Here is a 15339-nt window from a genome sequence, read left to right as displayed (position 1 = left end):
GTATTTATTTTTAAAAACCATCATATAAGTGATGATTGTATTAAATTTAACTACATATGTCATGCATGCATTTATTGATCGTAATACATCTGAGTTATTTTAGAATTTCTCTTAAAATTTCTTCTCTCCTCTAGCATGTTGAGATAATATATTGATTAATTAAGATCTATGATTTAATAAGCTTGGTAGACCTTAAAATGTAATTCTCAAGAATTAAATACCCTGTGATTCCTAACATTTAAAATTAAAGAAATTGCAAGTCCTAACTATAAAATTCTATAAATCTTGCACACTAAGGCATCGTAGTGAGATGGTGCGTCCACACAAGTTTACACTTCATATTAATAACAAGTGATAACGGTGTGAAAAGTTTACACAAGCTACAAACAAATTAGAAAATGCCAAATGACCCGCATAAACACGTCGCGCAAAAACAAAAGAAGAATGATAGCAACAGCATCCCACTTTGGAGAGGCTACAAAGGCGGAAGTGAAACTGAAATCCCCAAGAATGGCGAAATTTGACCTAAATTAAAGCTCGAACCACTTAACCAACAACGTGTCAAAGGCTCTACTATCCCCTATTGAGCCGGGAGCCTGCTCCAATTATCTTACCCAAAACCAGAGTTCAGTTTTTTTCCCCTTCTTTTTCTTTTTCTTTTCTTCTTTCTCGCTCGATCCTCCAAAGTTTTTTTTTTGACCCAAAAAAAAAAAAAGAAAAATGACTGGAAAACATGAAAAAGCAAAGGAAAGAAGAGAAAAGAGACTCCAAGAAATTTCCCTCCTCCGCACCATTCCCTATTCCGATCACCAGAGGTGCGTGCCCATTTCAACATTTTTATTTTTGTAACTAAAATTTGAAATATTGTTTAATTTCCTCTAATGGGTGTGTTTGGAAATTTTGTAATAGATGGTGGTCCCCGGAAACTATTGCGGTGGTGACTGGTGCTAACAGGGGAATTGGGTTTGAGATGGCTAGGCAACTCGCTGCGCAGGGTTTGACTGTTATATTGACGTCGAGAGACACTAGTGTTGGCCTCGAGGCTGCTAAGGTCTTGCAAGAAGGAGGCTTGAATGTGGATGTTCATCAACTTGATGTCTTAGACTCGTCGTCAATCCAAGAGTTTTGTGATTGGATCCGTGAAAGATATGGTGGCATTGATATTCTGGTTAGTGTTAACTTGCCCGTAACGCCATCTTCAATTCAATTATATTAAATGAACTCGCTTATGTTGAAATGAATATGTCATTTTTGTTTTAGGTTAATAATGCAGGTGTCAATTACAATCTTGGTTCTGATAATTCTGTTGAATTTGCCAAAGAAGTTATTCAAACCAATTATTATGGCACCAAAGCTATGATTAAAGCTATGATCCCGTTAATGCGACCTTCTGCTGCTGGTGCTCGTATTGTTAGTGTGAGCTCTCGGCTCGGTAGACTAAATGGCAGGCGTAACGTGAGTAATCTCTCTTATTTCCCTCTCTCCTATTGTATTTTGCATTTCTGAACCAGAGCTGTGAATTTTTCCAGAGGGCCAACCTCACAGTAATAAACATAAAAGAGAATTTGATAAAAGATAAATTAATAAAAAAAAAAACTAAATCATTCATTCATTATTTATTTTCCCATTTCAAAGCTAGTACGAATCTCTTTATTTTTTATTTGACCATATTGTGATTCATTATCGATTGTTAATTTGATTTCAAATTGAATTCTTTACAGTATCATAGTTAATAATGCACTATCTCTGGTAGCAATGCAATTGATAAAGTCAAAGGTAATGTGACAAGCACTATGGATATATTGTAAAATTATTGTGTAATGCATCCCAAATATTAGTTGCAATATGCACACTAGTGTTAAATATATGACGGAGCATGCATAATTTAAGCTTACCGTGTATATAGATCGTTTGAGAAGGGGACAACTAGGAAACAGAAATCCATAATTGTAGGAGAAACTATGGTTCAGTATGAAGTAAAATATTTAGAATCCCATAAGGGCCGATAGCCCCTTGTTGTCCCTGCATAGCTTGTCCATGCTACTGAATCTCTGTATCATTTTGTTTATTTTCTCCAAGGAAGATGGCTACTCTGCATCTGTAACTTTTATGGCATGATTTCAAGTTCTTTAACACTTCTTTTGGGTCTAGTTCTGTTTGCTTTGTTAGAAAACTTGCAGCGCTTCAGGCGTCAGCAATGCTTTGTAGATAATGGTGCATGCAATTGCAGGGTTTGCCATGGGCTATTCTTTAAACTGTTTTCAGTTCAAGCATTGCCAAGTGGTTAATGGTAGATGCCACTGTTTCTTCTAAAATATATATATAATCAACTAACTACTTAAATTTAAAAGATGGTAGATGCCCACTTGGTTCCACATAGACTCCAACCTGTTTTTGTTTGGAAACTTGCCATCAAGGAAGACAAGTGGCGGACTTGGACCGCTTTTGCTGCAATTTTAAACGGGAAAACAGTTATTGTTCTTATCATTTAACTTGATATAGTATTTTCATATCTCTACTGGTTAGACATTTGCCACTCATTCTTCAATCTACACTGAGGGCTAATTTAGGTTCATTCATACAGAGACTCAGGGACTTAACATTGAGAGAGCAACTAGGTGATTTGGACGATCTCTCTGAGGAAGTAATTGATAGGACTGTTAATACTTTTCTACAACAAGTTGAAGATGGCACTTGGCAATCTGGTGGATGGCCTCAAACATATACCGATTACTCAATGTCAAAACTTGCAGTTAATGCTTATACAAGACTAATGGGGAAGATACTCTCTGACCGCCCTGATGGTGAGAAGATTTACATCAACTGCTTCTGCCCAGGCTGGGTGAAGACTGCTATGACAGGTTGGGCTGGTAATATTTCAGCTGAGGACGGTGCTGACACGGGTGTATGGCTTGCTCTGCTTCCAGACCAGGCAATAACAGGAAAATTTTTTGGCGAGAGACGTGAGATAAGCTTTTGAGGCAACTGGGCTAAAGACTATTGGAGATGAGAACTAGTCCACAAAAAGCAACAGCAAAATTAGAGTTTCTGCAAACTGCCTTATTTAATGAAGATATTGTTTCGTGGATTATTGGTGTTAGGATGGAGACAAAGTGATGGGTGCATGTTTTTGTTTGAACCTCTACGGAATGGTACTTCAAGCGCTAAATGCAGAAGTATGTAGAGTATCAGATTCTTTGCAATTCCTCAAAATGAAATATATGTTTACGGCATTCTTCATGCTTGCAATTCTCCTCTCTGACTAAAACAGTTATAACTTGGGTAGATTACATTGTGAGGGCCTCCTCCTAATTTAATTTGTCTTTCATGTTCTTATTTAGGCTAATGTATCACATCAAAATCTTTTCTTATTGTTTTTAAAGAGTTTTGCTGATATTTTGAAGCACGAAGCACGAGCGTTTCCTCAACATGATTTTGATGTTTTTTTTTTTGCTTCCATGGATGCCACATGCCTATGTTTTGGCTTTGGTGTATTGCTGAGTTTTCTAGGTGGTGAGATTGATCGATGATAAATACAGGGGAAACATATATACTTTGCATATGATTGAAAATATTTTTTTCTTTACTTTACGAATAAGGAGCATGACAAAGTGCCAACATGTATTAGACAGAAAATTTACCAATGACTCTAGTTGGGAAGAGTATTTCTTTCAACTTTAGTCCAAATTGCTCGACGGTGAACAAATTTGTACTAAATTTAGTCTTCCATTGAACCCTCGGGAGCCAGTTGAAGGAAGTTTGTTAGCTTCTCGAAAATCATCGGGACTCCATAACTATAAAACAATTTATACTGAATTAATAGCAAAGCTTTCGAGTCAGACAGAGAATTGAGAAAATAAAGGTTGTCCGCAAGACTGAAAAGCAAATAAAGATGGCTAGGTTTGTGTCAAAATTCAAAATAATGTCTTGCTACATGATGCCTCAAAATCAAGGCAAAGCTTATCTTACAAACAATTTAACAAACATTCAATGCACATAAATCATTGATTTTGATATTTCTTAAATCCAATGGATGAAAACAATTTTAACGTAAAATGAGGTACATGTGTAATAGTAATTTACAGAAAATTTCTTTTTTAATCACATATTTACTTTTTTTTTTTCAAATAAGTCCCTATTGATTTTGCATAATTAAACGGTTTTGTCGCCCATCTCTTCTACATAAATTTTTAAAACTTTATAAAGCGTTTACTAGATTTTTATAAAGATCTAAATGATTATTATAATCATAAAGATCTACAAATTTTGAATATATTTGTACACCTGTATTTATAATTTCTTGTCTTTGTTGAGATATAGACTAGATTTTTCTTCTAACACACACACACATTCAATCTATTTTCCCATCCTAGTACATATCATCAATGTTGTCACATATATTTTGTAATCTAAATTTAGTATCTTGAATTATAAGAGATATTACATGAGATAAATATCTTATGAATCTAATGAATTATTAGAAACATGGTACAATGAATAAATTACTAGAACCTCTAATAATTTCATAAAATATAGAAACTAATAAATTACCACCTTTTATCTATATGCAAAAATGATTTTACTATGGAAGATTTCAACCATTTGATCTGATCAATGATTCAGACGTGGAGAAATAATCAATTAAATTGAATATCACTATATTATTAAATAAATTAAGAAACCCAAATTTATCTATAAATGATATAAAAAGTGTAAAGAAAATATTAGAAATTAATAATTTCAATGAAGAAAATATAAAATAAATTAAAAAAGTTAAGAGATTAACTGAGGAAAGAATTTAATAAAGTTAAACAACTAATAAAAGAATTCAAGATTGAAGATCATGATCTATTAAAATAGTAGATCATTAATAAAATGAATAAAAACTCAATAGATATAAGATTAAACAAATTAGAGATTCAATTAAATAAAATAGAATGAATTATTGAGCAATTTGGTACTAAATTTACTATAAATATAAATAGAAAACTTAAAAAAAAAAATTAAACTTCTAGTAGTACTATTGCCTGGCTGCAGCCTGGGTTTAAAGTGAAACTTAAAAACTTATTGACGTTTCTAATAATTATTATCTTTTCGAAGGATTTAAAATTTTTTAAATGTAACATAAGTTTCGCCCAAAATCAAATGGCAATTAGCATGCCAATTGCTAACTCCAAAAAAGTACCGAACAACCAGTGCCATGTGGATAAAAAGGGGCCACGGTCCAACAAATTGGTTTCTTTATATACGGTACATGCTTGCTTGCGAGTATGTTATTTCTGAAAATTTTATTTTTCTCAGAGACCATTCAACAAGAACATGGCGAGCTTACGAAGAGCAGTGATTAACGTCCACCGTATTCTCAGATCCTCCGCAGTAGCCAATCGCAGCTCGATTGCGTCTGCTTCTCCAGCGGCTTCCTTTGAAACCCTTCTCAGGTAAACCCCTCTCCACCTGTCATCTTTTCTTTTCTTTTTCTTGTAATATTTGCTCTTTTTTCCCCTTTTTTTGTTTTTTCTTTATATTTGCAATGCAATTGATATCTGATGGTGATGATGATCTCTGTTCCAATCGTTTTAGGCCTCAATACAGGTGGGTTTCAAATACTACTCAATCTTTAGACATTGATTTGTCCAACGAGGAGAAGAAAAAGCGTCTGTTTAACAGGCTATTGTATAGGAGTAAGCAGAGAGGGTTTCTGGAGCTGGATTTGGTTCTTGGTAAATGGGTCGAAGAACATATTCATTCCATGGATAAAAATGGGATTAAAGCTCTTGTTGATGTCCTTAATTTGGTAATCACCTTTTACTTTTTTTCCCCCTCTTTTCATGAGACAATTATATGTTAATTTCTTCACTATAGACTTTTCGTATGCACGGAATGATTTAGAAATCAGTTTAGACAAATCAAGTTAAGTGTATTTTGATGCTTTTCATTCTCTAGCCCTTTTTTATTTGATCTTTTGATCATTTGATAATCTTCTGAATGGAATGACTATATTCATTTGTGCTAAATTGAGAATAAATTTATTATGCTCTGTTTAGCTTTCAATGGAGGTGATAACTTTGTCCCTGCCTGCCATTTTAATTAGTCGTGGCTGAAAGATGTGGAATTCTTTACATGGTTGCTTAGCTTTTTAGTGGAGGTTCGACTGTAAAGAAGTTTTGTCAGACAGGTTACATGTTATCAATTATGAATTGCCTATACTATTGTTGATTTGGTTTTGTTGCGGTGGTGGTACTGCTGAGTTTTAAGCCGTAGTTGGGTTTTGATAACTAAGAAACTCTTTATTAACTTGATCATTTCAATATGTATTTCTACTAATAATAAAGAGTTCCTATTAGTTTTGAAAAATTCTATTTGATAAGCTAGGAATTAAGTGAACATTAATACCAGGATGAATTGCACTGCTTTTCTTATCCATGTTGAAATTGACTGCATAAGATATTTTCTATATTTTATGGAGGAATAATAGGATCATCCACTAAGCTGCTTCATTTCTTTTGATTTAAACTGTTAAATTTAAAGCCAACATTTTCAAATTTTGTTTCATTTTTGCTCCATTGTAATAGTTATTAGTCAAGTTGGGAAGAGTTTCTGATTCCATTGGAAAAAGTAGTCGATTCAAGTAGACGAGGTAGCCAGCAGAGTCATCTACTTTTTGTTTAAATATATTTTTTCTGTTTTGCAGGAAAACCCAGATCTGTGGAAGTGGCTGACTGGCCAGGAGCAACCACCTGAGGCAGTGAAAACAAATCCTGTGAGACGCTATCTAAAATAATTTACAAGTTTTGCCCCATTTTCCTTGAAAATACCGTCTCATGTGTTTTTGCTTGCAATAGGTGTTTTCTGCCTTGCACAACAAGGTCATGAACAACCTCAACAGCTACGCTTCCCCTGAGACACGGTCAGAGCCTGGGCAGCCCTGGGTAAGAGGATGGGATGATTTCAAGAAAGGCCGTGACAGCCCACTGTCTGGGAATCAGTGACTTCTACACTATCATTAAAGCTGCAAGGTCTTGAAGAACTTGGTTGTTCTATAATAAGTGAATATTGTATTTTCTAGTAATTATTGTCTGTTTTCGCCCCTAGTTATCAAACACAAATAACAAACTGGATTTGTTGAAATCGATAGAGATGGGGCTGGCCTCCTCGACTGTGTAACAAAACTAATAAAACATAGTGAGATTGTGAGAAAACTGGCTCTCAAAGTCCCTGTTATATATTTGATTTTGCTCTCTCTCGCATTTTGAAAGTAATGTCAAACGTGGTTGGTAAAACTAGGAATACAGGAAAAGAATGAGGCAAAAATATAAATATCCAAAAGTTTTGGATTTCATAAAAGCTCAACCCCAGAATCCTCCTCATCCTCAAATTGTCTCTCATTCAATCAACAATGGCCCCAACAGTCAAACCCAAATCCTTGTTTCTTCTTCACCTAGCCATATCCTTCCAAATCTTTTTAATTACATCAAAATCAACAGACGCAGCTCCAGTTCCAGCTCCATGGCCGCCTCAATTCCACGCAATCTTGTTCATGAACAACAGCGGAACCCTTCAGAAAGTGGACCTCTGGTACGACTGGCCCAACGGCCGCAACATCAACATAATCCAGAACCAGCTCGGCAAGCTCACGTATGATCTTGAATGGGACAACGGCACCTCTTACATTTACACTCTGGACGCCAACAAGGAATGCAGAGTCTTGCATTTCCCCGTCGGCATCCTCCGCCCCAGTTGGCTCGACGGCGCCGAGTATCTTGGCCAGAAGTACGTGGACAAGTTTCTTTGTAATGTGTGGACCAAAGTTGATTTCATTTGGTACTACGAAGATGTCGTCACTAAGAGACCTGTTCATTGGGTCTTCTACACAGGTAAAATAAATAAATTAGATAATTTTTAATTAGTTACTACAAATCCATTCAGAAATATACCGCGATTAACTCGAAAATCTGCTCCCACTAATAGTTGGGAAAATGATGTTCGAGTCCCCTCTGCAGACTCGCTGAGGCCTTAATGGCTAGTAATTTGAAAATTTGAACAATGCCCATTTGAAGTTTTGATTGCAGCACGAGTTTTGTTTATGAAAAATGGTGGGAATTCAAATGCAGGGTACACAGCTGATGTGATAACATTTAAAGTGGGAGCAGTTCTCGAGGATCCCAAATGGCAGGCTCCTGTTTATTGTTTTGGGAATGAGGGGGAGGAAAGGCCGTTGCTGAATTCTGTGGTTACTGATTCTTCTTCTGGGAAATTGATTAGAGAGGTTTTCTCTGCTTTCTAGCTCCTCTCTATGAGGGTGTGATTGTAATTATTATCCATCTTCATCTGTTGCTTCATCTTCATTTTCTCTCAGTTTTTAATAAATTTTATGAGTTTTAACTTCTAAGCAGTGGCTACTAGTTTTTTCCAAAAGGAATTTGGTTTAAAAGCTATGACTCACTCACTAAATATTGTATTGTGGTGAGTGGTGACCAGCTGACGATTTGTGATGATTAATTAATTATTGACTAAGTAGATTTGAAGTAGCATCATTCAATTGATTACCACACTCTCCTCATATTCATCATTTGAGTAGTAGTGGTATTCAACCCCCATTTTCTTTTATCTCACAACACCTCACTTTCATTTATACCTCATTTATTTTTAAAATTATCATTTTTATCTCATAAGACCTCATTTTACTAACATCCTTCTCTCTTTTTCTGTCAAAAATATCAGATTTGTGTCGATGCTCTTTCCTCTTAGATGCAAGTTTATCATTTTTTGTAGAAGCTGATAATATGTTATAAGTATATATGAGTAAAAGGGTTGTTTTGACAAATAAAAATTTTAAAAAAAAAAATTCAAGAATCTGAGATTGTGTTCTACTGCTTGCCAATAGCTATGCCCTCCATCGAATGAATGGAATGTTTCGTTTCTGAAAAAATTGACTCTTAAGATATACAAGAATCAGTACATGGTTGCTGGGTTTAAATGGAATATAAATACAAACACAAGTTCTATCCTTTGTTGTAATTTCAAGATTAGTGAGATAAAATGAGGTGAGTAATATCACTATTTTTTAGGTAGTGTTTATATTTTACATTGGAGTGAGAATTCTGAGAGTAAGAATTCTGATATTGAGAGTGTGGAGTAGAAGTTAATTATTTGCTTATACCGGAATGAGAGTATGAAATTAAAATAAGAATCTAATTTATATATTTATTTTGTCTTAGATTGGGAGTAAATAGTTTCAAATTACAGTTTTATTCTTATTTAAATAATTATAGTTTTTAATTATAAAATTATTTAAAAAATATATTTGAAAAATAAAATATTTATTTTATTATATTTGTAAGTAAATAATAATTATTAATATTCCTAATTATGTAAATCATAATTTTTTATTAATTTTAAATATGTAAATTAAAAATTATTGATCAGAGAGCAACGCAAATGAAATAACATTATTAATAATATAGTATAAAATTAATGTTTTCTTAAAATAAATTATTTATTATTAATATTAAATAAATATAGTTCTATTATTTTAAATAAATATAATATTATTATTTTAAGTGATTTTAACTTAAAATTAACGTAAATTATTATTTTTAACTAAATATAATACTATTATATTTAAATAAATTTAATATTATTATTTATAATAAATTTAATCTATAAAATAGTGTAATATATTATTTAAATAAATATGATATTATTTATTTTATTAAATATACTTATGTTAAATTTAATAAAATAAGGGTAAAAAAAATAGGAAGTAGTGAATTCCCACTCCTACCGGCTACCTCTCCCTATGGGAGTGAGAATCTCACTCCTCACTCGAAAAAAGAGTGGGACATATCAATTAATAAATATTTATTTTTTAAAATATATAAATAATGTTAAAATAAGAAGAATCCACGTTCCTCACTTTCATTCCAATAGGTAAACATAACACATATTCATTTAATATTTGTAAAAAATTCATATTAATTAAAAAGAATACATATCGATTACTAAATATTTATTTTTCAATAACAATATTCTCAAATTTCAAGCCACCAAACGAAACTTGACAAAACAGAATATTTATTTTCAACTATATTTTAATTTATTTAAACAAATAATTTTTATTTCTTAAAAAAAAAAATACATTACATGGTCCATAAGGAACTACGGCCCATTAAACAAAGATGACGAAACCGGAAATCGGAAGAAAACGGAAGAACGATAGAGAGTGAGCGACGTGTCAAATCTTGACAACTTAACACGGTTCACAGCACAAAACATTTTTCACTAGCAGACGCCAAGAGCCAAAACTCCAATTAAAATCAGACAATTTCATCATCATAAAATCTTTATGTTCCCATTATTCAAAAAAAAAAAAAAAGAGGCGAATTATTGAACTGGATACTGCTCCGTTGACTGTTGTTGATACGAATTTGTTGAATGTGGTGGTGGTGGTGAGACGAGACCAAAACGAATTGGTTGCTTAGTTGCTGCTAGCTACATGGGCCCGGACTCGGACTCGGCCTCAAACCCGAACGGAGGATGGGGCGGCCGAGCTCAAGGTCTCTTCGTGAAAGCAGCGGTGCTTATTGGCGGCGCTGTTCTCCTCAAACGACTCACCAAATCCAAGACTCGCTGGGACCATGCCCGTATTGTTGCTGACTCTCTTTCTGGCGAGAAGGTGCTTCCTTCTTCTACTTCCATTCTCTTGTCTTCTTTTCAATTTCAACTTCATTTTTTTCTCATTTTAAAGAAAATTATTTATTAAATTTGTTTATATTGTTGTGGCCGGGTGGGTGAAATAGTTTTCGAAAGAACAGGCATCGAGAGATCCTGATAATTTCTTCAACATCAGGTGCTTTTTTCATATTTCTGCTTATTTGTATACATTTAGTATATGCATTAGAATATTGAATTGTTTTTGGCAATAAATTTGTTTTTTTTTTCTATTTTTTTATTTTTATTTTTATTTTGTATGGAAATGGATGCTGTTTTTGCAGAATGCTTACTTGCCCGGCAGCTGAAATGGTTGATGGTTCGAAGCTTTTATATCTTGAGCAAGTTAGTCTTACTAAATCTTACCTTCTATTTTCAATTGTTTTACATAGCTTTTTCAAATCTGCCATTTTTTTTAAAGGCGGATTCTCTTTTTTCTCTTATTAGGCATTTTGGAGGACTCCTCAGAAACCCTTTCGGCAGGTTTGTTATGCGCTGTATCATTTCAAATGTGCTATTTGCAAAATATTACTTTTCTTTGATAAAAGTTCTGACGGTTGTAGTTTGCAGAGGTTTTATATGGTGAAGCCTTGCCCAAAAGAATTGAAATGCGACGTTGAGGTGGGGCTTCTAATCTTATTTATGAATTCTGTAAATAATGTTTATATATTGCATCATTGTGATTTCTTTCTTGTTTTCGGCCGCTAGAAGATTTTCTTTTCCATGTATGAGGAGGCATTAGAGACTTTTCATGGTGCCCCTAATCATTCCTGTGATGATTGTTCTTATCATTGTAAGTAAGAGCTTGCACATTTGAGACATAAAGCATGCTGTATATGGAAACTACATTTTATGTTGATTACACCATGTGTTATTGGAAGTCTGAACTTTAAAAGAGTTGGTGACAAGCATCCATATACTATCAGACAGAGGAAGGGGGTTGAGTATAAAGATTCTGTTGACCTAGGGACTGACTGCTTAATATCACTTGTTAGCAATCTATTATTTGTTTCATATTTTGAAGAATTTAAGGAGTGCTTTATTCTTTTGGATTAAATGTCGCACAAAATATCAGTTACACATGGAACTGTTCTAGTTGTTGCTAGTTATCAGTATCATTGTTTTGTATGTTTGGTAGCACGGCCTCTACGGCTTTCACTATCATCATTCAAACTTGCACTCAGTTTTTAAAAGTGATGCCATAAGTAGATTTTGGACATTAGATTCAATTTTGAATTTTTTTTATGTGATTTTATAATTTTTGGAAAATTGTATTCATTGTGCGGCTGTGCACAGCTATTCTTTCCTTTATTGTCTTTTATATAATGCATTGCAATGAGTTTCATTTTTTAGTTGCTTTAGAGCCTATAATTAAATATTTTATATTTGATTTTGAATGGACAGGTAAGTTCATATGCGATTAGAGAAGTTGAGGAATATAAAAATTTCTGTGATCGTCCTAGGGATCAGCGCCCGCTACCTGAAGAAGTTATTGGTGTGAGTCCTCTTGTCATGTTTCATTTTCAAGTTATTGAGTATCTGAGTCATATGCTTGGGCATTGAACTTTGAAGACATAGTATGAATTTCCTGCACAGGTTGGACTTGGGTATAGCCATTCACAATTATGTCTTGAATAATCAAAGTTTTGTTTGTCTTTGAACTGTGGAGGACTTTATGACAGTTGATGAAGTGAACCGCAGCCAGAAAATAATGTTATTAAATATGTAATACTATAAGAAATGAACAATAATAATTCCCTGAGCTGTTATCATTACACTGGAAGAATAAATGTGGTTGGTTGGAGATTATCTCAACTTGAAATGTCTAATGAGTTCATTGATCAACAAGAAAAGCTAAAAATATGTGATACTTGCTAAAGTAAATTTTATTCTAAATCTTTGAAGATCAGGTACCCCAACAATTTCATTCAAATTTAATACTATGATGGTCGCTGGTTCGGGTTGTAAACATTAATTAGTACAACTCATTAAATTAATCTGCTCTATTGCTCTTGTTTTTAAAAGTTAAGCCCGTGAAGTATTCAGTTGGCAAATTAAGTGCTAAATTGATGCAGTCTGCAGATTATTGCCTTGGCTACCATTGTCCGTGCCTCTTTTGGCAGAAATATTTCATTTTTAGTTTGTGGCTGAAGCTGTATCTTTGGGCAGAGATGATATGCTTAGTTTTTACTTGCATGGGTTTCCGCTAATCAACTTTATTATATTATGTACAGGACATTGGGGAACATTTGACAACTATACATCTCAGACGCTGTGATCGTGGAAAACGATGCTTATATGAGGGCTCAACTCCACCAGGCGGATTCCCAAATTCATGGGTAGGTATTTACCTGTTACTCCATTCAACCTATGTTGCTTTCGGAGTAGCAAAGTGCTGTTCACTATAAACCTGGCTGTGGATTGACGCTTTTTGCTTTTCCTGTGCCCTTTTCTGACCAATCTTGACCCTGTGGTTTCTATAGCAGAATGGAGCAACCTACTCTACCTCGGAGCTTGCGGTCTTGAAAAATAATGAAATACACACCTGGGATAGAGGCTTTGACGATGATGGAAATCAAGTTAGTTTTCATTCTTTTGCTTCTCTTTCACCAGAGATATGCTAATAGTATAACAAAGGGTTTTGATTTAGCACTTTATTTCATCTTTATAGGTCTGGGGAGTGAAGGCAGGTCCATATGAATTCAAGCCGGCGCCTAGTTCTAGTTATAGTGACATGTTCTCCCCCTTGAATTTCCCTCCACAGCAGTTCTTTGAGAAGAGAATTGAAGGATCCTTTGTCTTGCAAGAATGATAACTCGGTACATGTAACTAAAGTATGTAAATTTACAACTTTCACTTATCTGGTAAATTAAACAAGAAATCCCTTTCTGTTCTCTATCAACTTTGTCATGCTGATCTTGGCCGAGTAATATCTCAACCACTAATCAGCTTGCACCGGAGAAATAGGTGTCTGGTAGGGCACCGTCGGATCCATTATTCACCATAGAATTTGGAAGCAAGTTAGTGACCTAATAAACACAGTTTGGAGGAGGGTTTTCGATCATGTAATCTGCATGAGTTGTATTATAGGGAAATTAAAGTTGATGTGATGTATTTACAATTTTTTACATTTGCTTCGCGGAGGAAATCCATAGAGGAAATGCAAATTTTTGGCATGTCATAATAGATATCATTGAGTGCTTTATTTTAAATGAAAAAGAGGAGTTCAACTCTTGCAATGTGGTATGGGCGCAAAAGAAGTGTAGTGCAAGTGAATAGGAAACCCATGAATGAAATAGAATTACAAGAGCAATGCTGTTCTCCCCACAAAGAGGGAGAGTTGCTGTTATGAATCCTAGAAAGCACTGTTTAGGTAAAAGTATAGACCAGCAAGTGCCACAGCTGCAACTGCAATGGCTATAGGCAATGCTTTTCTGCACCAAATTAAGATTTCATATTCAGAAACTAAAAAAAAAAAAGAAAAAAGAAGAAAAGCAAAATTACAGAGTGTTGAAGAAAGATTATTCAGCGTCTTACCCAATTGCCTCATCTCTCTGGATTTGTTCTTTTCTTGCCTTACGAACGGCTGTGTCATTTGCGCCTCTAGTCACTGCCGGCGTATATGGCCTAAATCTCCTCTTAGGAGCCCCGCAAACTGCATTGCAAAACACACACAATTTAAGGCAATTGTCATCCACATACAACATGCTAAGCTTGACTTCTCTTTAAGAGCTGATTAGGGAGATAAACATCACATTTAAGTTCATATATAAATTTATCAAATTAAAAAAAGATTCTTTATGAGCTGAGATGGATACCAGGGCAGAAGTAATTATCAGGTAATTGGTCAAAGGGTTTCCTTTCATTGTAAATATACCTGCATCAATCATATATCATCACATCAAAGTTAGCATCAACCATCAAGTGAAAAATACAAGAAGAAGAAGAAAGATTACCCGCAATCGCGACAAATATAGGCCTGTTTAGAGGCAACACGCATTGAGAATTTAGGAGCAGCAGAGGCGAGAAGCTGCTGATGAGGAGGAGAGAGCAAGAGATGAAGTGATGGAGCAGAGAAAGAAGATTTCAAAGCAAAACGATCAGCTGGGCGTCTCAGGCCAGCATTGTTGCCTGTGGGAGCTAAAAGAGGAGGTGGTGTTGAAGAATTTGTGGTGCTTAGCGCCCTTGTTGGTGCATGCAGGCCCATTTTATTTCACTATTCTCTTCTTCTCTTGTCCTTGAGAGTCTTATGTTTTGTTAGAAATAGAAGAGATGAGAAGATAAGAAAGTGGTGAATGTTCATGTAAAACTGTGTAAATATCATTTGGATTGGATGCCTGAAAATATATACGTGGAAGCGTGGCTTTCATGCTTCCTACACGAGGCCCTCTCGAACAACTTTTTGGACCTTTCTTATCTTTTTATGCTGCCCTTACACTTCTTGCTTCATTACAAATTTGCCCCAACTTATATCATACAAGCAATTAGCACCCCATGATTATAACATTTATAGTTTATAATTTAACAGACGACCGCACTTAATAGCGTAAATGATTAATAATAATTACAGGGATGACGTTTTATGTTAAAAATAAAATGGTCTCGTCTAGCAATGTTAATCACAAATCT

At 34.4% G+C, this 15339-nt stretch overlaps 5 protein-coding genes across 6 annotated transcripts; 4 read left to right on the top strand and 1 right to left on the bottom strand.

Moving 5' to 3' along the window:
• Positions 1–703: 703 nt before the first annotated feature.
• Positions 704–3410, top strand: LOC18043548 (carbonyl reductase [NADPH] 1). The gene is made up of 4 exons (XM_006436920.2): positions 704–815; positions 910–1168; positions 1261–1455; positions 2585–3410. The coding sequence occupies exons 1-4, from the start codon at positions 721–723 to the stop codon at positions 2978–2980; spliced, it is 945 nt and encodes a 314-aa protein (XP_006436983.1). The 5' UTR covers positions 704–720; the 3' UTR covers positions 2981–3410.
• Positions 3411–5260: 1850 nt separating this feature from the next.
• On the top strand, positions 5261–7227 carry LOC18043547 (succinate dehydrogenase assembly factor 2, mitochondrial). Its single transcript, XM_006436919.2, has 4 exons — positions 5261–5438; positions 5581–5794; positions 6692–6760; positions 6843–7227. The coding sequence occupies exons 1-4, from the start codon at positions 5320–5322 to the stop codon at positions 6987–6989; spliced, it is 549 nt and encodes a 182-aa protein (XP_006436982.1). The 5' UTR covers positions 5261–5319; the 3' UTR covers positions 6990–7227.
• Positions 7228–7298: 71 nt separating this feature from the next.
• Positions 7299–8587, top strand: LOC18045429 (uncharacterized protein At4g14100). Its single transcript, XM_006436918.2, has 2 exons — positions 7299–7874; positions 8112–8587. Exons 1-2 carry the CDS (start codon positions 7397–7399, stop codon positions 8282–8284), a joined length of 651 nt encoding a protein of 216 aa, XP_006436981.1. The 5' UTR covers positions 7299–7396; the 3' UTR covers positions 8285–8587.
• A 1599-nt stretch (positions 8588–10186) lies between these two features.
• Positions 10187–13896, top strand: LOC18045428 (chromophore lyase CRL, chloroplastic). 2 transcript variants are annotated; one of them, XM_006436916.2, is made up of 9 exons: positions 10187–10675; positions 10800–10849; positions 10995–11055; positions 11158–11193; positions 11281–11331; positions 12115–12207; positions 12945–13049; positions 13197–13289; positions 13382–13896. In XM_006436916.2, exons 1-9 carry the CDS (start codon positions 10496–10498, stop codon positions 13520–13522), a joined length of 810 nt encoding a protein of 269 aa, XP_006436979.1. In that variant the 5' UTR covers positions 10187–10495; the 3' UTR covers positions 13523–13896. The 2 variants fall into 2 exon arrangements, with proteins under 2 accessions (XP_006436979.1, XP_006436980.1); XM_006436917.2 differs by having other exon boundaries at positions 13194–13289.
• On the bottom strand, positions 13878–15030 carry LOC18045427. Its single transcript, XM_006436911.2, has 4 exons — positions 14667–15030; positions 14529–14587; positions 14248–14365; positions 13878–14144 (listed from the first exon to the last, which is right to left on the bottom strand). The coding sequence occupies exons 1-4, from the start codon at positions 14915–14917 to the stop codon at positions 14066–14068; spliced, it is 507 nt and encodes a 168-aa protein (XP_006436974.1). The 5' UTR covers positions 14918–15030; the 3' UTR covers positions 13878–14065.
• Positions 15031–15339: the final 309 nt, after the last annotated feature.

The sequence above is a fragment of the Citrus clementina genome, unplaced genomic scaffold, assembly GCF_000493195.1.
Source record: "Citrus clementina cultivar Clemenules unplaced genomic scaffold, Citrus_clementina_v1.0 scaffold_4, whole genome shotgun sequence".
NCBI lineage: Eukaryota > Viridiplantae > Streptophyta > Magnoliopsida > Sapindales > Rutaceae > Citrus > Citrus x clementina.
Note: the sequence above shows the minus strand (reverse complement) of the source record. Positions and strands in the feature narration are given on the sequence as shown.